This window comes from Stigmatopora nigra, chromosome 9 (genome assembly GCF_051989575.1).
Source record: "Stigmatopora nigra isolate UIUO_SnigA chromosome 9, RoL_Snig_1.1, whole genome shotgun sequence".
Lineage (NCBI taxonomy): Eukaryota > Metazoa > Chordata > Actinopteri > Syngnathiformes > Syngnathidae > Stigmatopora > Stigmatopora nigra.
In genome coordinates this window covers 3534446-3557637 of record NC_135516.1, presented here as the reverse complement: position 1 = coordinate 3557637, position 23192 = coordinate 3534446, and the positions used below count along the sequence as shown (strand labels likewise).

The 23192-nt window shown below is 37.1% G+C and overlaps 3 protein-coding genes across 3 annotated transcripts; 2 read left to right on the top strand and 1 right to left on the bottom strand.

The window, feature by feature from the left end:
* The first annotated feature begins 569 nt into the window (after window positions 1-569).
* On the top strand, window positions 570-8615 carry bpnt2 (3'(2'), 5'-bisphosphate nucleotidase 2). Its single transcript, XM_077724509.1, has 8 exons — window positions 570-1165; window positions 2370-2442; window positions 2512-2658; window positions 3746-3905; window positions 4307-4402; window positions 4716-4877; window positions 6376-6510; window positions 7502-8615. Exons 1-8 carry the CDS (start codon window positions 1047-1049, stop codon window positions 7642-7644), a joined length of 1035 nt encoding a protein of 344 aa, XP_077580635.1. The 5' UTR covers window positions 570-1046; the 3' UTR covers window positions 7645-8615.
* Window positions 8616-9717: 1102 nt separating this feature from the next.
* trnau1apb (tRNA selenocysteine 1 associated protein 1b) lies at window positions 9718-19379 on the top strand. Its single transcript, XM_077724639.1, has 9 exons — window positions 9718-9875; window positions 10198-10295; window positions 11693-11792; window positions 12749-12801; window positions 13689-13817; window positions 16789-16905; window positions 17109-17418; window positions 17570-17609; window positions 18506-19379. The coding sequence occupies exons 1-9, from the start codon at window positions 9840-9842 to the stop codon at window positions 18652-18654; spliced, it is 1032 nt and encodes a 343-aa protein (XP_077580765.1). The 5' UTR covers window positions 9718-9839; the 3' UTR covers window positions 18655-19379.
* fitm1l (fat storage inducing transmembrane protein 1, like) lies at window positions 18416-22651 on the bottom strand. Its single transcript, XM_077724640.1, has 2 exons — window positions 22470-22651; window positions 18416-20671 (listed from the first exon to the last, which is right to left on the bottom strand). The coding sequence occupies exons 1-2, from the start codon at window positions 22646-22648 to the stop codon at window positions 20047-20049; spliced, it is 804 nt and encodes a 267-aa protein (XP_077580766.1). The 5' UTR covers window positions 22649-22651; the 3' UTR covers window positions 18416-20046.
* Window positions 22652-23192: the final 541 nt, after the last annotated feature.

Below are 23192 nucleotides of genomic sequence, written 5' to 3'. Positions count from 1 at the left end.
TTGACTAAGATCTACTCGGTCCACCTGTGTGAAGTTTGCATGTTCTCCCCAGGCCTGCGTGGGTTTCCTCTGGGTGCTCCGCTTTACTCCCACATTCCACAAACATGCATGGTAGGCTGATGGGACACTCTAAATTGCCCCTAGGTATGGGTGTGAGTGTGCATGGTTGTCCATCTCCTCGTGCCCTGGGATTTGCTGGCCACCGATTCAAGGTGACCCCGCCAGCTGGGATTTGCTCTAGCACCCCACGTGACCCTAATGAGGATAAAGCGGTTCAGAAAATGAGATGAAATTATATTTTTAAGTAGAAAGCTTTATATTTTTATATTTAGCTTCATATACGTAGACTACTAAGTAAAAACTGAATTCAAGCACATTATCACATGAAAGTAAAACTTTTACTTTTTTGTTTTTAATTTCAACCGGACATATTTACTCTTAATTCAGCAGTAATATAATTTGAATATTTATGACTTTATTCAGTAAGTAAGTCGGTTATTTATATATTTTAGTAAAAGCATTTTGTTAATTACGTGATAGTTGTCCCACAATGATGACGACATGAGTGACAACCCGGAAGTTTTGTGCGTAGCGGACCCAGCGATTATTTCGAGTGAAGATGTGTGAACAGAGACAGGATTGTGTAGTTTTTCATTCGACTCAAGAGAAACCATGTCTAGCGTCTTCGTTTTTTGGAATTAGAAAAAAAGTCAATTAATAGAGAATGTCCATTTTAACAAAAGGGCATGGACATTTCGACAAATTAGCTATGGAATTTTGCTGAATGCTAAACGAACCAACCTTTCAACAGAATAAGCGCTTGTATGTTTTGACAGTCCTGCATTGACAGTGTTTTCGATATGTTTAACTATGGGACGACTTACATGTGTATCCTTTAAATTATTAACCTTTTGTTAAAAAAGGCTTTTTGATTAGTTGCTGGTTTTGCATCGTCGGAAAAAGCCACGTCACATCGTGTGAACGTCAACGTTTGGGCAGAATCGATCCCTATTCTAATAACATCAAGATCACGGATATTGAAAAATATGGCTCCGATGGGTATCCGCCTGTCACCTTTCGGTGTGGCCGTGTTCTGCCTTTTAGCAATCGGCATCTTATACCACATTTACGCCGGAGTTATCTCCAGCAGACTGGCTGCTTTCAGGTACGTGGCTTTTTCACCTTTACAGGTCATAGAAGTCGATGTAGCTGGATTATTTTGAATTATTATAATGTTGATGTAAAGTCTGGCGAGAATCAGTACTCAACCAAGTTTTGCAATGAATAAATTACCATTTTTTGTCGAGCTGTGATGCCCGGGAACTGTCGACCTGACACGTAGTGTGCAAACATTTCCATCCTTGTGGGTGTGTCTTCAAGGATGTAAGTTCCGCACAATTACACGTTAAGAATATTTACTGTAACCGTTTATCATAATGGTACACTCATACCTCTACTTACGATTGCCTCTAGATACGAAAAGTCCAGGTTAGAATTTTTTTTACATATGCAAATGAATGACTCGATATACGACAAAAATCCAAGCTACGAAATCCCCCAAAAAGTAAATGCATAAATACATTTCCTTATCTATTTGTTTTATTTTTTAAAATATTGTCGTGGATGCATTGATTCTTAATTGAGAACATTGCTACCATCTACTTCTACTGGGTTCTCATTCTAGTTCACATAATGACAATAAAAGTTGTGGCACAACAACCACTACCCATCTTTCAAGATTGTCTCTTACATACCGGCCCACCTCGGTTAAATGCTCCCTTTATTAATGATTGCAATTCCCTTTATTAAGCAATTAAAAAAAAAACTTACTAACGCAACGCGGCACATATTTTCACAGACACACACACACACGCATAGGACAAACCTAAAAGTATAAAATGTACCACAAAGTGGACAGCTTTCGGCTAGAATGGGCTCTTTCTACCATCTGGTGGACCAGCATGGATATTACGTCACCCAGTGTAATGGCCGTGGAGGGAACTATTTCAGCGGTGCAGGGCACATTTTCATATGCTTTATTGATTTTAGGACATGAATCAATGATTTCCTTATAATTTTCTCACATCTTTCATACACAATTGGGACACAATGACCAATTCTAAAGGGTTTACTTGGTACTTGTGTGAGGACTGTGGAACAAATTAGAGAATTTACATATAAAGTACTGCTCTACTTATGAAATGTTCAAGTTACTAAAAAAGTTCTGCAACCATTAAATTTTGTAGCGGTGTGACTGTATGTCCATAAATGGCTCAAAGCTTTTGTTGTGTCTCAAGATAATTATTTTTCCAGTGTAGTTTGGAAATAATTGTTTTTTTTATGTTTGTTTTTGTTGTTCATCTTTGCAGTCAGAGGAAGAACATAAATCTGAGAGAACTTTTGGCTGTATCGGTGGAGGCAGCGGTACTTGGAGGCAAACAGGTAAAAAAAACTAATAAAAACAGTCATGACCGAAATAAGCATGACTGGGAGTGTTATTGACATTTATAGGTGGTGAAAATACGTGAAGAAAACGATCTGAAGGAGCAGTCAAAGGGAAAGACAAAGGAGGGGGCCAGCGAGCTTCTGACAATGGGGGACCTAATGTCACATCGAAAAATGTACAACCTTATCAGGAACACCTTCCCAGAGATCACGGTGAGCATTCATAACAATTTTATTTTGTGTATTACAGTAATCCCTTCATTATCGCGTCTTCACTTACCGCAAATTCACTACTTCATGATTTTTTTCTGCTATTCATTATTTTAAAAAAATACAACAATTTTTAACTTCATATTGCAAAATCCATGCTGAAACTCATATGCGGAAGCCACTTTTGCTACTAGGATTACTGAAGGGGAAAAAAAGTTATAACAGGGGTGACTCTTCTTCGCGATTTTTAGATTATCACGGCCATGTCTGGTCTACATTACCGTGATATTTGAAGGATTACTGCAGTGTTCCCCAACCACCGGTTCGTGAACTACCTACTGCCGGTTTGTCAGAGTAAAAAACATTACCGTTTTCAATCTTATCCTCCTACTTCAAATGAGTAATTATAAATTATAAATAATAAAAATAATGATAATGATACTTATACTAAGAATAGGAATAATAAAAAATGATAATAATAACAATAATAGTTATACTAATAATGATAATACTAATAATAGTAATAATAATAATAGTAATAATAATAATGATAGTAATAATAATAATAATAGTAATAATAATAGTAATAATAATAATAGTAATAATAATAATAGTAATAATAATAGTAATAATAACAGTAATAATAATAGTAGTAATAATTATAGTAATAATAATAGTAGTAATAATTATAGTAATAATAATAGTAATAATAATAATATATTTTTTAAATACATAAATATATTAATAATAACAAGTCATTGCTATTATGCTTTGTACTTGATTTTTTTTTTTTTTGCAGTCGTGGGTGTCGTTCGTGAATTCACACAATTTTGTCTTAAGTTGTTGCCCTCCCCATCAGCCAGTCCTCGAGAAAATAGAAAGAGCTTTACCGGTATGTGGTGAGGAAATGGTTGGGACCTCTGGATTACTGTACATCACTGCCAAAGTTCTATTAAATGAGGCCTGAATAAACTCCTAGTACCCCAAAACTGATGAGAGGGAACTACAGTGAACTACACTAAACATTGTGGTCAACAAATCTTTTTCACAAGGTGTGGTTAATTCTAGTACCCCCCTCGTTTGTACCCAGGTGAATAGCGAGGAACATGACAATGTGGTTGATAAGAGTATACTTTGGAGTAAGGATATTCCTGCAGACATATTGAAGAAGATTGAAGGGCGCAAGGAAGTTCCTGCTGACAGCGTCACCGTGTGGATTGATCCTTTAGATGCCACACAGGAATATACAGGTAAATACTTGAGAATCTTCTTGTTTCAGAGGTGTACTTCTCAAACTAAAAATATTTTAGGTGGAAATATTCTGTTGTAGCATTTTTAAAAAATGCTTATATAGGTACACTATTGTATAATACCTACCTAGCTCATTGTTGGGCCTTTCAGAAACTGATATAATTGTTATATATCATACTCTTTTGTATGAGTTTGAGGCTCTACACGTTTCAAATAACACATTTGCCCACATTTTTGTTTTTGATTACCTATTTAATGACTAAGTACACTAGTGTAATTTTTGTAATGCATTTTGCACATTTTTATTAATCCAATAAGATGAGTTTCAGTGTTACTTCAGTGTTACAACTGTAACTGTAACAGAATGATAGTTAAGGGCTTTGTCTTTTTTTCTTTCCAGAAACATTGGTCAAGTATGTGACAACAATGGTATGTGTAGCTGTTGGGGGTAAACCAGTCATTGGTGTCATACACCAGCCATTCACAGGCTTCACTGGTGAGTACCAATTTTTTTCTGTGATAAGTTACCTATGGCCCACAAATTATTGTGATTATTGACTTTTATTTTGTTGTGTTCAAATTCTAAATCAAATATGTCCAAGGTGTAAAAGATATAAACAAAAGTACAATATTCGAAAATGAGGTGATAAATTGAAAACTTCTATATTTCAACCAAAAGTTAGATATAACAAATATGCAAACTTTAACAGCTAAAGGAAAATTTATATAACCCTGCATTTAGTGTATTTAAATTGGTTGCCAAATAGATGTTTAGTTAATTGTTTTTTTCTGTCTCTTTACACCCACAGCCTGGGCCCTTGTGGATCAGGGATCCAACATGACTCCCCGCTCATCTTACAGTGTTAGTCCTCCTAAAGTAATTGTGTCTCGTTCCCATTCAGGGAAAGTTAAAGGCTTTATTCACGATGCTTTTGGCAACAGCACCACAATCATACAAGCAGGAGGAGCAGGTTAGTTTGACTGAATGTTATACCTGGTATCATCCACAATAATACTTCAAACCATGGCACATTCACAGCAATTTGATTTCAAGTGGGCTGGATCAGTATGGTTTTTTTGGCCTAATAAGTTATAAATAACAGTTATTTTTCGGCCTCATATTTCCACATAACATGAAAAAGGCAGTCATACCTGTACGGTACAACATTTTCAGGTTACATTTTTTATATGCAAATGAGTGACTTGAGAAACTTTGAGAAAGTTTCAAAATCCCCCAAAAAGAAAATGCATTTCCTTATCCGTTATTTTATTTAGAAAGTATTGTCGCGGATGCATTGATTCTTGCTTTAGAAACTTCGCTAGCCTGTACTGCGCTCTCATTCTATCTCATATTATGACTGTCTCATAACAACCACAATCCATGTTTCAAGATTCTCTCTTACATACCTGTTCACCTCGGTTAAATGTACCCCTTATTAATGATTGCATGCCCCTTTATTAAGAAATGAGATACTGTACAAATGCAATGCGGCACATATTTTCCACACACACATGGGGCACATGTAAAAGTCTAAAATGTAATACAAAATCAACGACTTTTGCCCCTGGTAGAACGGTTTATTGCTGCCATCGGTCAAACACGGGTATTACGTCTCCCATTATAACAGCCACAGAGGGAACTATTTTATTTTTAAATGTTTGTTATTCATTTTCTTTTATTTTTGTGTGTTTCCTCACATCTTTCATTAAAAATTGGGATACTTTGACTAATTTTAAAGGGTTTAGTTGGTAGTTGTGTGAGGACCTTGGAACGAATTATAGAATTTACATATAAAGTACTGCTCTACTCACAGGATTTTAAAGCTATGAAAAAGTTCTGGAACCAATTAATTTCGTAAGTAGAGGTATGACTGTATTTCAAATATTTTATGAAACAGCAACTACTAACAACTCCCCCTGTTCATTAACTTGTAATATTAGAGTTACAGATAGTAATGGTTTTGAATATACATTCCTGGAGATGATTTTCCCATATCTTCATCTGATAACATCATGGCCTTCATGTTGCTCCAAAGATAGAAATCAAAAGTTGTTACTTTTGCACTATCAATATGTGCATGTAAAATTTTTGTATTTTTACTTTTACGACTATCTTTAATTAATCTATAAAAAAAATGTCAAATGTTATATAGACCCGCTTAGGGTTTATTTACACAGTGTATTTTATGTTTTGTGGATTTACGGTAATCACATAGACGTTTGGAATGGAACACCTATGATGGTGGTAGAACTATAATGTAGCACATTAAGGCGTACTTCCATCAGTAAATATTCAAATCAAGTTTGGCTATGTCGTGCTAAATCACCAAAAGTTTCCAATGGGCTTCACAGACCAACAATTGGAATTAAATGAATGAATTTTTGAGGTGTATTATTTGAATTATCATTTTAGTTCCTTTCTTTTCAATACAGTATTGTTATTGCAACTATGTTCTTCTCTACCCACAGGCTATAAGGTCCTGTCACTCTTGCAGATGCCTCTAAGTGAAAAGGAGCCCATAGACCAAGCAGATGTTTACATCCACATAACTTTCATCAAGAAATGGGACATCTGTGCTGGTGCAGCATTACTATCTGCACATGGTAACTTCTTGACAATCAATCTTCAAATTATTGTTATTAGATTATATGCATGCAAACTAGTTCAAATACTGGTGTTTATCGATCCATACATTAAAGTTAGTCTGCATTGTGTTTATGCAGGTTTTCTCTCCCCAACACTTTTGTAAACTTTTTTTTTTTGCTTTGGTCACAAGTTATATCAATATAATGTAAATAGAGTGGGACTGAGAAAAGAAATTCTTTATTATTTAGAGATACTGGCTGAATGCCGCCACACAGGAACATTTCTTGGAGTTTTACATCACTGTAAAACCTTTATACCACATGTGTCAAAGTGGTGGCCCAGGGGACAAATCTGGCCCGCCGCATCATTTTGTGTGGCCCGGGAAAGTAAATCCTGGTGCCGACTTTCTGTTTTAGGATCAAATTACAATGAAGAGTATATATGTATATTAGATTTCCTGATATCCCCCCTTTTAAATCAATAATTGTAATTTTGAAATAATTTTTTTCTGTGTTTTTAGTTCAAAAAACATTTTGTAAAAATCTAAAAATATATTAAAAAATGCTAAAATCAACATGGTTTTAGATCTATAAAAAAACTGAACATTCAGGGCTTTTAATCCAGTTCTCTTAATCCATTCATTAAAAAATAAATCTAAATATCATATCTAAAATGGTCCGGCTCATGTAAAATCAAGTTGACATTAAAGCGGCCCGCAAACCAACACGAGTCTGACACCCTTGCTTTAGAACAATGAACTGACAATTTAAAATGCAGTCATCTCACCTGATATCTCTGAAGAGAGCCCATTTTTTGGTAAAACTATCAAAAAATGTCAAAAGAAAAGAAAAACCGCCCTCCCAGCATTCACTTTCGCTCAGCCTAGTTCGAATGAGTACATTTTAAAAAAATCTTCATGTGAAATTAAACAATTTACTCCCACTGTATTGTATATTTGCTTTGACACGTGAAGGCACCGTAGCACTGACTTTTAATTATGCTTTGTAGGGGGCCGAATGACAACCCTAAAAGGAGAAGACATTGACTACAGTGGGACCCCTCTAAACAAAGGAGGACTAGTCGCCAGTGTGGGTATTGACCATCAGGCCATATTGGAGAGGCTGCCAAACTGGGATCCTGATAAGCAGTGAGAGCCTGAAAGTTACTGGTAATTTGGTCAGGCTTTTGTATATCATTTCACTGGCCATCTTTTCTAAAGAGGAGTTGACAACAAACATTAACAGAATTCACGAGGAGATAAATCTCAGTCAGCTACCATTCAATAACAAGACAACAGCAGAGCCAACATTGCCATGGAGAAACCACACTTTTACATGAATATAGTGTATAGTTTGGGATTCATCAGATGTTACAGTTTATGTAATTGTTAAGAAAATGTACACTGCTATATTAGGTCAGTTTTGGAATTCTCTTATATTTCCAATGCTTTTGTGATGGTGTTTGTCCTCATTGAATTTGCATGATCATGAATGTTGCAATGTCACCCCCGGTCTCCTCCTGCATTGACAAAGAACCCTGAAAATGATTCTTTAGATGATTTATCCTTCCAGAAACACAGATAAGGTGTTATACTTTGTGCAGTGCTTGTTTATACTTTTTTTTCTTCATCTATCTATAAGACTTTGTGGTGTGAATGTTTGCAAACATTGCATCAACGAGGTGACATTTTTACTTGAAACATTTCATAATTAAAACACTTGGTCTCCAATGAACACTGGATATGACTGGCATTCATCGTGCCACTTTTGGATTGTTCTGGTGCCAGTTTTGTTTTAAAACAGTATTTGATTTGAGAATTGAAAGATATATACAGGTCACTAGTCATTGCAGTATGACCTGGCATGAAAATTCTTATCTGCGTTTTGAACAAGAGTTACAAAAACTGGTCGACCTGTTGTCTATTTCAAAGTTATTTTTCTCGTCATTTTTCCCCCATATTAGTGTAATTTGTCTTGTGTGATTTTTGTTAAAAAAATGTTGTCAAATGTTAGTCACTTCAAATAGTTTAGTGAGATAAAAGTGCATTGTTTGATATATCTGAAGAATATCGATGACAGCTGCTTAAACAAATAAAGAATTCTGAGAATATGTCCAAATTTCATTGGAGTTTAGATTTTTCTTTTATTATACTGCTGTCAAGTTGTGCTTTTGCGTCTGTGCTTAAAACACACATTTTCATCTTAGATGCATATATGCACTCCCTTTTAACCTGCTAAGATCTGGCATCCACATAAGTGGAAATCACATTTTATGTTTAGTAGTCTGAGGTTGCAATACTATTAACATCTGATATCGTCAAAGTACACATGACCAAAGATGAGATGTTCATGAATGGAGATGCCAGGTCTTAGGACAAAGGTATCAGACTTGGGTTGGTTCGTGGGCCGTTTTAACGTCAACTTGATTTCACGTGGGCTGGACCATTTTAGACATAATATTTAGATTTTTTTAAATAAATGTATCAAAAGGACTACATTAAAAGCCTTGAATGTGCAGTTTTTATAGGTCTAAAACAAAGTTTATTTTAGCTTTTTTTAAATTATATTTTTGGATTTCACACAATGATTTTTGAACTAAAAACAGAAAAAATGGATTAAAAATGACAATTATTGATTTAAAAGGGGGAAAATCAGGAAATTTAATATACAGCTGTACTCTTCATTTTACTTTGATCCTAAAACAGAAAGTCAGCCCTCATCATTTACTTTCCCAGTACTAATGTGATATTAAAATATTGCAGCATCATTATGGACATTTTTGTAATAGTGTGGCTAATGCAGAACTAAAAGGGGTGTCCGGTTCTCTTTTTAGAGGTTGCTCATATGTTTGATAAATAAGACCTTTTAGTAGTTCGCTTTATCCTCACTAGGTTGGGGGTGCTTGAGCCTATCCCAGCTGATTTTGGGCCAGAGGCGGGGGACACCCTGAATTGGTGGCCAGCCAATTGCAGGGTACAAGGAGATGGACAAAAATTCACGCACACACATACCAAGTGGCAATTAAGGCAATTAAGATATGCCAACAGTAAACTTGATATATTAAAATTTAACATTGCACTACCACTATGTTCAGAACACACAATGACGACAATGAATTTATATTCATAGTAATGAAATGAAAGCCTCATTCGAGAAGTGCGAATAGTTCATTCTGCTCCAATACTCTAGGTGGCAGTATTAAAATCTATTGTACATTATTTCTCACACTCCCAAAAAGAAGTAAATAATAACCGAAAGTGCTAGCTTAGCATCGTAAGGAGAACATTAAGTTCTCGAAGCGTAAAAAGCTGTTTTTGACCCTCAAGATATTTCTCATCCGTGTTAAGATGTTTAACAGACAGACGAGTCTATGGATGGGTGATGTATGTTTGAAGTTATTTCATTTTGTTTCATTAGCTTAGTAGTAAGTGGAGCTAGTTACAAACGCACACGCGAATTCATCCAAATGCACTTTCGTTTATAATTTTTATTTCTAGTTATTTAAATACACCTAATCCCTCAAGTAGAATTATGTACAATACGTTTTTAATCTTCTCTATACGACTTTAAATGTGTCGCTATCGTTATTAATACACTGACCATGGCGATTCGAATTTTGCTGTGCTTTGTAATGAAAATATGTTTTTGCATAATATTAGGATTTCTTTTTCTAACATTAATGTTTTTGTTTTATCTCTGTTTTAGTTGGACCCATACATGGACGAGAACTTTGTCAAACAGGCCTTTGGTGCGATGGGGGAGTCGCCGTGCGGAGTCAAAATAATCACTCACAAGTTAACAGGGTATGTTACATAAAAGGAGTACGTCCTTCAGTGGTGTAAATCACTAATGGACAATTAACAGATAAATCCAATGGAAAATTATATGATATTGCCGATATTACAATTGGTGCAGGATTCTATTAAATTTAATATGACAAGATTGAGTGGTTAGCGTATCGGCCTCACAGCTCTTGGGTCCTGGGTTCAAATCCAGGTCATGTCCATCTGTCTGGAGTTTTCATGATCTCCTGCGTGGGTTTCCTCCGGGTACTCCGTTCCTCAAAACATGGTAGGCTGATTGGACACTGAATGGCCTGGAGACAGCTGGGATTGGCTCCAGTAACCATATTTATTATTTATTATAATAGAGAGTATAACGCACACCCATAATTTTTGACTACAAATTGGTATAATTTTTTTAGATTAGTTTTTCTCAGCTCACACCAAGGTTTGCACCAGACCTGGTAAATGCTGAACATGTCGCCATGACAAAACATTTATTCACGACATTTGGTATGGAAACCTAGTAAAACAATCTACTACCAATATGAACACTTCTCAAATGGAATTTACAATTTTACATCCTTAAAGTAATTAATCATCATAACATTTTGAATAATTCAAAGTCTGATTGATCATCATCAGATTCACCAAACAATGTACAGTGTTCCCGTGGTCATCGCGGTTAATCGGGAGCGGGACCACCCGCGATATGTGAATTTCCGCGAAGTAGGGGTTCCCCTTCTAAAATGCTTAATTTGAATTTAATTCCCAATTTTTTTGAATTTCTTTTTTACCCCCTTGTATACAGTACACCATATAGAATACGGGTAGAGAGAGTGCAATTCATGTTATAACAAAAACACTGTAAAATATGTTGTCTCAATGTAATATTTGTATTTTTTTTTTAATTCAAAAAAAAATCCGCGAAGCTCTGAGTCCGCGGTAGCTGAACCGCGAAGTAGCGAGGGAACACTGTATTCCATTCTTCTTGAGGAAGGATAGTGCTCCTTGGGCAAACTTGTTTCCCTGGAATAACTTTTTTTCTTTTTACAACCCTATACTATACTATACTATTCTATACTGTCCTATAAACTTGCCTAGGCTATTTGGAAAGAGTTGGCTTTTGTAAAAAAAAAAAAAAAAAAAAGGGTTGATTCTAGCCAACCGGCAGACAAAGACAGGTTCTACGTGTCCCATTTGACATAATGGCTGCATAGGGGACTTTTTCAGCGGTATGGGGCAGTGTTTCACCAGGATTTGTGTATAACGCGCACCCAAATTTAGCTTCAACTTTTTGGTACAAAATTTTGCGCATTATAGACACATAAAAATGGTATTGAAATTTAGTTTTGCACCCAATATCATTTCAAATTACATTTTTTCCACTTATCCCTAACATGTGTTTTGTTACGCAGCGGTTCTGCGGGATACTGCTTTGTGGAGCTCGCTGATGAAGAAAGTGTTGACCGGTGTGTTCAAAGACTCAATGGAAAACTGGTTCCTGGATCAAACCCGGTACGTCCTCATTCCAATTTGCTTACTTTTTAACTCATACACATATATGGAGAATGTAGCACTTTCACCATTGTGTATTTGAATATTACTGACCTTCCTCTTTTCTGCAGTTATAGTCTGTATGTAATCAAGTTTTACATTATTGTCATACTTGAATGGGGATTATGGAGCATAATTAGTCATTTCATTATGATAGAATCAAAGTACTGCTTGATAAAGTCATATGTAGTGATTGATGCTTTTTGTAAGAAGAGATTAATCTATTTAGGACCGTGTTATAGTGTTTATGTAATACAGTGGATCATTTATAATGTCAGAATAGCCAAATTCAACAAATAATTGACGCCCATTGAAAATTGCTGATGAACAGCAACTAAGATTTGGTCAGCCCCAAATAGAAAATAAACTTTTCTTTTTTTTTAATAAAAAAAAAATAGTACCATCCTTTCATAAGTGAATCTGCAGGTTCCAAACTGCAATTATATGGGGCTCCATTGTATATCCTCTTCTGTAGGCAAATATTACATATTTTGAAGTACGTGTGAATTTTTACATTTTGGCACTTGTTTACCATTCACCCTAGTGTGTGCATTGACTGTAAGTTAAGTAGTAATTCAGAAAATAGTAGTGTTTAGTGGTGCTTGGAGCTATTGCTAAAAAAATAACTGTTGGTCCTGTGAGCGGGCCAAGCCAGTGGGCTCTGCTTGCCTCTGGACTGTACCTGCTGCTGAGAGGCTGCTTGTACATGAATGAACTTTGTGTGAAGCTGGTGAATAGACTCTCTGGTAGCAACTAACTGAGGAGTGGGCTAAAGGCTGGTCTGTGTGGAAGAGGTATGTAAACTCAAATAACCATAATAACGTTTCTTTTTATTCCCAGCCATATCAGTCCTATACTACAAGACTTTACAGAGAGTGTGGTTTACTTACGTGTTTTTTTTATCTTCCCATTTGCAGCCACGGAAGTTTAAGATAAACTTTGCCACCTACGGAAAACGTCCTGAGCCAGGGTAAGTCTGAGAGATCCTAAGCACCTTTGTTCATTTTTGTTGGTTCATGATTTGTCACTTTCTGCAAGAATTTATACAGGAAAAAAATGTAGATGAATTCCAATACATATGTATATGTAAAGTCATGGCCTGATTTCAAAAGGCAGCAAAAACTGATATTGATACCCCGTCGTTTTTTGAAATAATTGCCTTTTATTAATATTAATTGAAACTAAGTATACCCCAATCTAAAATCTCAAAATATGCTGTCATTTGAACCCTTCCAAATACATGATTTCAAAACTGTACCCTTAAAAACACATAGATTATTGCTAAACATGTATGATTAAGCATGCGTCCATGCCAGTGATCATTGTACTTGATTATATTGCATCAACAAAATGAAATTTCTACAAATTTATCTGCTATTCCAATAGTTGCTCAGTATTAACAAACACTGTCAAAATCAGCAGTATATTTCATAATGTATCTCTCATTGGAGTAATGCATACATTTGGCTTAAAAAAATCTGAATAAACAAAAGGCAGCGTCAGACATTAATTCATTAACTAAATAAAAAGACCAAAAAATATACACAAATACTGCAATTCATAATGCTTAGAGAAAAACTATAATAAGACATTGATGTAAAAGTATACAATTTGTATAATATATAATACACCAGAGCTGTACGCTATGATCTTATTAGTATTGTCACTTACCAAGTATTGATTTGTTGCAGTGATGTTTAGATTTTAATCTCCACGGGCGTTTTGAGCTATAAAAAAAAAACGATTTGCATCATAGTCCTCAAATTTATGGAACCTCTTTGACATTATAGTCTGTGAGTGTATTGGATAACAAGAGATGAAATATGAATATTGGATTCTGTCTCCTACCTCTCTAAGGCCGGAGTTCTCAGTGTTTGTGGGTGACTTGCCCACTGAGGTGACTGACGGCCAACTCCATGAAGTCTTTAAGAGCTTTCCCTCCTGCAAGGGAGCCAAAGTAGTTACAGACCAACAAGGCTGCTCCAGGTATAGTACATCAGCGCTCAGTCGGACATAAGAGCGACTCCATTTGAACAAAATTTGTCCTCATATTTTGTGCATTGTATTTTTATATACAAAAACTGTTATTGCCCCCTTCCTGATTTATTTCTTTTCGAATGATAGTCTCACTTGTTCACTGTCAGTAGTTTTTTTGCTTAACTAACTCTTTGTTGGGGGATTTTGGCAGATTTTTTGAGACCCACCTTGTTGTGCTTTGGGTTTCCAATCAAATTATCAGTATGAAATTAGGGTTCTGAATTCCAGCTGTTATTTCATAAAATTCACATCAAGATGTGGTTGGGTGCATTCACAGCAAAACTGTCCATCATTTGGTTTTGTACAGACTTTTTTGGTCTGGTTCTTGTGCAGATTGCAATTTTTGCAAGTGATTCAGGATTTGACAACGAACCTACAGATTAAGAACCTTAACATAAGAACGGAAACAATCACATAGCTCCAGCTTGCAGCATCCATGGTCATCTTGATATGATGGATCCAGTGACAAGCGTTTGCAACATGCAACACCGATTTTATGTGGAAATATCTAAAAAAAACATTCTGTTTCTTCATCGCTCTATGCCAAGCCTCGACTTATCATAGCCGACTTACTGTTCACCAACCAATTCCTTTAATAGCTATGCTATCTTCTTTTCGAGTGTGTATGTTAGAGAAGGGTGTTATACTAGGAATTTACCATTACAAAGTAGGCCTATCGGGATAATACATTTTCGTGGGGATAACTAACTTAAAATTTACGAAGTGGACTGTTTGTTCCAATATTTTGCAGTGCTTATAAATTCTCTAAACCTGTGACTTCATATTTATATTTATTATTATAAGCGGCACCTTTGAACCGCGGAGATTACGTCTCGGAGAAGATCCATCAGATCATAGCAACATTGTCTTTCACCATTAGCCCTAATGTAGCATTCCTAATGGTCCACAATATGTGACCGCGATAAACTCTGTCCGTCAAAATTACCTCCCCTTTTAAATTTACCATGCAATAGATAGATTTATTTAATGTTACCAATGATTCACATTGAGCAAAGTAATTTGTACCATGTTGGTAATTTCATTTTAATGAAATGACAGAATTAAAGTCTGTGTTGCTTAGCTATACTCAGTCCTCTTTAAGAAGGGACAGCCAATGTTACGTGGGATGTCAAATCGCTATCAGAAAATCAAACAAACATCAACTGGTACTGTTAAATCTATCAACACTGCGGCAACTACGCATGCATATACTGTTGCACTTTTCATCCAATAAATATGGCTGTCAGCGCACTGAGTAAGCCAGGTTATTGCTTAAGATTTAGCTGGCCCCCTTTCTCTCAGCTCATATAGTCATCTCCCAGGCCTCGGTCACCCCCACTGGTCTTTTTGAAGGCTTTACTGGCCGCGTACTGGTTGGCCGAGTACTGGTTGGCCGAGTACCGGTTGGCCGAGTACTGGTTGGCCGAGTACTGGTTGGCCGAGTACTGGTTGGCCGAGTACTGGTTGGCCGAGTACTGGTTGGCCGAGTACTGGTTGGCCGAGTACTGGTTGGCCGAGTACTGGTTGGCCGAGTACTGGTTGGCCGCGTACTGGTTGGCCGCGTACTGATTGGCCGCGTACTGGTTGGCCGCGTACTGGTTGGCCGCGTACTGGTTGGCCGCGTACTGGTTGGCCGCGTACTGGTTGGCCGCGTACTGGTTGGCCGGGTACTGGTTGGCCGGGTACTGGTTGGCCGGGTACTGGTTGGCCGGGTACTGGTTGGCCGGGTACTGGTTGGCCGGGTACTGGTTGGCCGGGTACTCGTGTGCCGAGTGCTGGTTGGCCGAGTACTGGTGACACCAAGCCCTTTTTAAGGTCATTGGTCCAAGAAGCCGGTTGTGGCGCTCCCACTTTAGGCCTTTACCAGTGCAACCTGTAGTGCAACTCCATTCAATATGTATGTCACCTGGCTGTTACATACAGTAGTGCCTTGCAGGTATTCAGCCCCTTGGAACTTTTCAACCTTTCGCCACATTTCAGCTTTCAAACATAAAGATATAAATTTCAATATTTTTGTCAAGAATCAATAACAAGTAAGACATAAAAATATAAGGGGGAGAGATACAGTTCCACTTCTGGGATGACCAGGTCGTAATGGATACCAACCAATTAACATGTAATACCAATGTGATAGGCCAATCTAAAGGACAAGGTGCTGCTTGAAGACACTTATGCGACAAAAAAGACATTAAAGAAAACACATTGAGGAAGGCAGCCCTTTCCATGTTCCAATGCCTTCATAGTCAGTGCAAAGTCTGTTAAATGCCAGTATGTAAAAGTACTTTTTAAGGCATAATTAAAACGTTTGTACTTCGGTGGCCATTCTCATTTCCTGGGGTAAGCCATTTTGTTTTTTTTTAAGGCCAAATAGGGAATGTTCTGCAACCTGATGACCTATTTTTCCCCGCTTTGGACTCAACCGTGTGTCTTCATCCAGGGCAGTGAATAAGTGAATTTTATTACATTTGTATATTGATCCAAATTTATATATTTTCCCCCATTAAAGGAAAACAAAATGCAAACCCACATGGTCCTATGAAAAGCTGAACAATTTATTTAAAAAAAAAAATCAGGAAGGGGATCTTTACACAATGATGTACAAAATTACTTCTGGTGTCTTGTAGCTTCTGGATAACAACGCAAGAATCCTCGATACCTTGTTACATCCTTTTTTTCCACAAGCCTGAAGAAATGTTTTCTTGACGTCTTATGCTAAAACTATTGTTTTCCCCATATAGGCTAAGCAAGAGCAACTCACAATTCAAGTGATGCTACTTCATGTTAAAAGTAAAACCACAAGTTTCAGTTCTACCATAATAATACCCATCATATACTATTCTCAATACAACTTGCTTTTAAATAAAAAGTATGGATTGGTGATGGGGCATCCCGAGTAGTTCTGACACTTGTTTGCTTGCAGAGGATACGGCTTTGTCAAGTTTGGCGAAGAAAGTGAGCAGAAGAAGGCTATCGAGGAATGCCAGGGCACAATGCTTGGGGGAAAATCATTGCGACTCAGTTTGGCTGTGGCAAAAAGGTAAGAAACTGTCTTCGAGCTTTAAAACCCAAAGCTGAGAAAGGTTATTGTTTTAAAGTCGCCTTTTCTTACATCCTTTGTTTGATTTTTTTTCTGTACTGTTATTGGATGTGAGATATTTTCCCCACTTGTTTGTATTCATCGAATTTATTACCACACAACTAGCACTTGTCTTCTAATGATTTTTCTTATCTGCTCTGCAGCCAGAAGACAAGCACTTGGGTGAACCAGAGTCAGAATTACCAAAGCAGCTACAATCAAACGTCAACCAATTATTATGGGAATCCCAATGGAGAGGGTCAAGGTTACTACTCTCAGTGGGGGAACTACGATCAATACGGAGGCTACAATAGTGGATACAATAGCGGGTACAACAGCGGATACAATAGCGGGTATAACAGTAGCTACAACTACAACTATGGCCACTACGGATACCCCCCACCCAACCCTATGGTGCCACCACCTCCCATTGGTGTACCTCCACCATCTTTTGATGTAACAGGAGAAATGCAGGTATGTAAGATTTTAAATCACCAGCCTTCATCGCATTCGCTTAATGTGAGTTTACAAAATATAATATAGGCTAAGTTCAACTGATTATTACATTATGAAATGGGTTATAATGTACTTTTTCCTTACCTGGATTTTCATTGGTTTTGTGCAGGGCCAAGAAGACAATGGCGATGGTGAGGATAATTCAGAAGGTAAAAATAACTCGTCTCACACTTTTCCTGTGCATGAACCCTTGAAACATTTATTCATTTATCTATTGTTTACAGTTACAAGTACATTGCACCTTTTTTTTTACATTTTAAACACATTGACTCAATATTTCAGTTTTGTGCATTTGTCAAATTAATCCTAGGATACAATTGTTTTTCATACATTCATCCATATTCCATTTATACAAAGTCCTCCCAATTTGTGATTGAGCGATACCAATCATTAATGGTTAAAGAAGGCCGATATCCAATATTTTTGCAGATTATTTTCTTTTTCACTAAAAGTCTAAAAATTAGTTTAATTATTCAAGCCCTGAACTTCATAGAACTTAATTTAATCACACAAAAGAAAGGACAAAGACAAAATTATTTATTCTACCTGTATATATATTAAAGGATTTTTTTAAAAAATGGACGATACCGATATACATCAGATTGCAAAAATATTGGCCTGACCAATAATCTTCCTCTAAATCAGTGGCCCACAATTGCAGGTTTGGTTTGCAGTGTGCTTTGCTTTATTAAAGGAAAACCAGGGTTTTCTGATGATTTTAATTGGGGCGTAAATTCAATTATGATGTTTACTGTAGTCGGTGCAAAATTGTGGATTTTTACAGGCTATCTTGCTGAATGTCTTTTAATGGGATTATTCTGTCATGCAATCAGGACACTCATGGTTTATAGACCATTGTAGTTCATAATTGGCAACAAAATTCGGATTATTGTCAGGTGCACTGTATAGTTCGAAAAGTGCGGTTCAATGCTGGTGATGAAAAGATGGTAGGATCATTACGTTCGTTTTTAGGATGAAGTTTAATACTCTGTCAAGTGTTTTTATTCTCATAGCACATTATGTTTCATATTCCTTGGTTTTATAGTGCCATTCCAAGAATGTGATGTGGAACAGTGGAACACAGATATTGTTCAGCGCAGCGAAGAACTCTATGATGCCTTAATGGACTGTCACTGGGAACCATTAGACTCCTTTGACTCGACAATACCATTGCTTTTTGATAAAGTCAATTAGTCCATGATTCCCTCTCCAAACTTGACTCAAAATCTCCTCATAGTTGTTCATGATCTCCATACTTGTCTCTGATTGGTCTAACCCTATGTACAGCTATGAAGGTTCATCACATAGTGTAAGTATACATTGATTTTATTGTTTACCATGTTGGTAAAATTCAGAGTCCCATAATGAGTGACTTTACCTCTCATACTGTTGTGTGTGTGTAGGTAGGTTGGGCACTGAGTGCTGAGGTCACCTTGTCTAATTTGTTGTAGCTGTACACACATTTGTACATCTGCTGTTGTATTGATACATGCTGTAGTGGTCACCCTCAGATCGATGCAAAATTATATTCACTCCAGGATGGGGCTTTATTTTACTTTTCTTTTTTAATTTCATTTTTCCTGAAATAATTCTGAGGTAACCCATTATGTGACATCATTACCTAAATTTGCCTGATGTTATCAGCAATGAACACCCAATCCATTTGTGGGAGACATTATCCTACTTATTGTAATATTAAAGTAACTAAAAATGTTTCTCGTGTGGAGGCGACAGCTTTAGTTGCAGCAAATCATCAGGGGCAGCCATTATTCTCTGCTTCTATGATGGATTCAGAAAGTCCCAGCTAAGTTAAGGCTCCAATGTCACTGCTTTTTTTGTTCATGGGGGATACTTTTTTGTAAAGTGTGTATAAATATATCTTTTTTGAAATGTTTGATCAATAAAAACACTTAAAGTGTCTTATTGCTGCATCATTTACGATGAGGGGGTGTGCTGGGGTAATCAGTATTTTTTTTGAAAATTAACGGCTATACATTTTTTTTCAAACATGCTTCGAAGTTTTTTGACGATGTTGGTATGTATGTTTATACTAACATTGGTACATTTCACAACAATAATTCATAATGAAACAAATTGCTCTATTGAGGTAAATTTGTGCAGAATACAGTAATCTCTCGATTATCATGACTTCACGTAATGTGAATTAACTACTTTGCCATTTTTCTGCTATGAATTATATATATTTTTTAAGTTCAAAAAAATGTGAAAATACACGTTGAAACTCATAAGCGGAAGCCACTCTTGCTACTCGGACTCAGCACTGAAGAAAATTCTTTTAATAGGGTTGACCCTACTTCACGATTTTTCGTGGCTATGTCTAGTCTCCATTAACCACGATATTCGAGGGATTATTCCATAATGCTATAGAATAGCAATTTTGTTTAGAATCCACCCTACTTGTCAATCTTGAGTACTTGTTGTAGCATTTTGTCTTACCTTTTTGTGACCATTCTACTTCAAAACCCTTTAATGTATAGCAACCATATACACGCTAATAAAGCATCACCAAATGGAACTTGGTTATACTGTATGCTATTACTCCAACATCTGTGTGCCATATCAGTCTTAGTTTTTGAGGATTCCAAGTCCAGGTCTTCCAGGGCAATACCAGCAGGGACTTTGGCAGTACCACCCTTGATACAATCCCCTCCAACTTAAACAACCTAGAGCGCCTCCTAGCAGCTGGGTGGGGAACTGAGGAAAGTAGGCAAGGAGACAGAGAAGCAGGAATAGCCAGAGGCTGAGCAGGAGAACGCAGAACAGGAAGATAATCCTCAGCGGGGCATCAGAAAATCCACCGAGGCTCAGGTATGGCCCAAAAACAGCTGTCTCCTCAGCAAGCAACAGGCAGCACAGACACAGGAGGAAGACGTCCTCTGAAACCTCGTATCCTCTCCACAGCATCCCAGCTCTGAGGCATTCTGCCTTGCTCTCACCTTCTCGTAACACCAACAGAGGCTGACTGTTGTTGATCTCCGAGCTGCCCGGTAAGGGCTCATAGCAGCTGCCAGTAGCGTTCTCGAGAATGTCAAGAAGTTTGCGGAAGGCAAACCAAAGTCCACCGGCGACTCCAAGCCGAGACAAATGACGGAAGGACAGTGAGAAAGAACGACGGGTGCAGAAGGACAGTAGGAAGACAAATGAGCCAACAAAGATGCATGTCCATCCCCAACCAGATCTCAAAAACATCCTGGAACAAAGACACAATTCTTAGCTAACAATCATTTTAATAAACTACTAGTCTCTACAGTCCAGCAAGGTAGATATCTAGTTAGTTAAGCCCATACAAATCCCCATCACTGGAAACAATGGGTGTAAATCATGACAAATTCTTTGGACAATGACGTGAAAATTGTCGATTTAGGACTGCCCGATTTGACTCAAGGCCTTTTGACTCATTTAATAAGATATTGTGCACTCAGACTTAGTATTTTTTTTTAAATCAATTTGTTGCTAAAACATTTTATACATTAGATTGAAACCATGTTTTTTTAACACCACGCTCCATGTAAATGATGACTTATTCAATGTTTTACATATACCTTGATTTGGATTTGATTGTGCTGCTTAATTTATTTACATATTGAATCGGATCCACTTCAACGTGGTGGCATTAACATTAGGGCCGGAATGATTTTGAGCCAGATCAACAACAAAACTTACATTCATTCTTGGATAGTGGAGTGTTATTTGTCATTATTTGAAAGCATCAAATTACAGAGTAGTAATCCGGTAATCTCACCCATTCTGTCATTTGGTCTTGGACCACCACTAAGTACATCTCCCTCTAAGGTTCAATCTTCAAATATTTCCTCTGCCCCTCAACATGTTCCCTATGATTGGTGATGTTTATTGAACTGCTAAAATGACATCCGCTACATTTGGGGGTAAATTGGGATTGCAAATTGGTCTTCAGGGGTTATAGTAATTGTGATTGGAGTGCAACTAGTCAAAGGATATGTATGCCAGAATTGACCAAAGGAACAACATAACCAAGTATTTCTGTAACCATCCCAGTCCACAAAATCGGGGTAATACATGGACAGCTTCAATTCTTATTTATTTATTTACTTGTATTTATCTTTATTTTCATTTAGGTCAACAATGTATTTTCCCGTGTTTGTGTTTTCATCTTCCTGCTACTGCAACAAAGTGAATTTCCTGAGTATGGGAATAAAGTTTCATCTAATCTAATCTAAATATCTGTCTAATCTAATCTGCCCAGATCTAATGTGAACTAGTCTGATCTAATCTCATCTAATATGATTTGATCTAATCTGATCTGCTCAGATCTCATGTGATCTAGTCTGATCTAATGCGATCTCGTCTAATCTAATGTGATCTAGTCTAATGTGATCTAGTCTAATCTAATGTGATCTGGTCTAATCTAATGTGATCTAGTCTAATGTGATCTAGTCTGATCTGCTCAGATCTAATGTGATCTAGTCCGATCTAGTGTGATCTCGTCTGATCTATTGTGATCTAGTCTGATTGAATGTGATCTAGTCTGATCTAATGTGATCTAGTCTGATCTAATGTGATCTAGTCTGTTTTAATGTGATCTAGTCTGATCTAATGTGATTAGTCTAATGTGATCTGGTCTAATCTAATGTGATCTAGTCTAATGTGATCTAGTCTGATCTGCTCAGATCTAATGTGATCTAGTCCAATCTAGTGTGATCTCACCTGATCTATTTTGATCTAGTCTGATTGAATGTGATCTAGTCAGATCTAATGTGATCTAGTCTGATCTAATGTGATCTAGTCTGATCTAATGTGATCTAGTCTGATCTAATGTGATCTAGTCTGATCTAATGTGATCTAGTCTGATCTAATGTGATCTAGTCTGATCTAGTGTGATCTAGTCTGATCTAATGTGATCAAATCCAATCTAATCTATGAACACATGTTATAAATCCAAGCAGTAAATCAACCAAGGCATTCATATCGCAGTCCAGCACACTGAAGTAAACAGGAAAATGGCTCACCTGTACAGGAAGTGGCTTCTTTTGGCAAAGACACTGTGCTGGGACACCCAGAGACTGAGCACTGGCCCGAACAAGAGAGTCCCAGACAACATGAGGTGGAAGTGCCGACGGAATGAAATGCTCCCAAGCAGTTGGGCGGCAAGGTCCGTCAGAACCACCAGCAATGTGTTCAGGATCATCTGGTCTCGATATATTGTTTGTTTCCTTCTCAAATCCAATCGGAATCCAGTATTGAATCCCCCTGATGTAGAGACACTAATTATTTCCAGTAGACAAAAAATATACACATACAATCCAATTTAAACAAAGACCATAATTCCTTGCTACATTCATACAGACCAAATCCAAATTCTGCAAAGATTCAACGCTCCCCAGATTCAGTTAGCCTCTGCCTCCATTAAGAATAACTCCAACTGCTCTGCCAACTGGCATTTCAGTCTCCAAATATGTGCCTGCTGTTTAAATCCAGCCGTGAAATTCTTCAGTCGTGTTAAGAAGGTCTGAGTCACGATAGTATATCGTCTTTGAGCGGTTTGAAGAGCCGGGAGAAGAAACAAGAGCTACAGAACACTTTTGACTTTGTACAGCAATTTCCTCACACATCAACGGCTATCCGATGGCTGACCCAAAACTCCCGACAGAGACTGCAGCAAACTTCCCCCTGACAGTCCTTCACCTACCCTCTACAGACACTAATGTATAAATAGTAGAGGACTTGTTCCA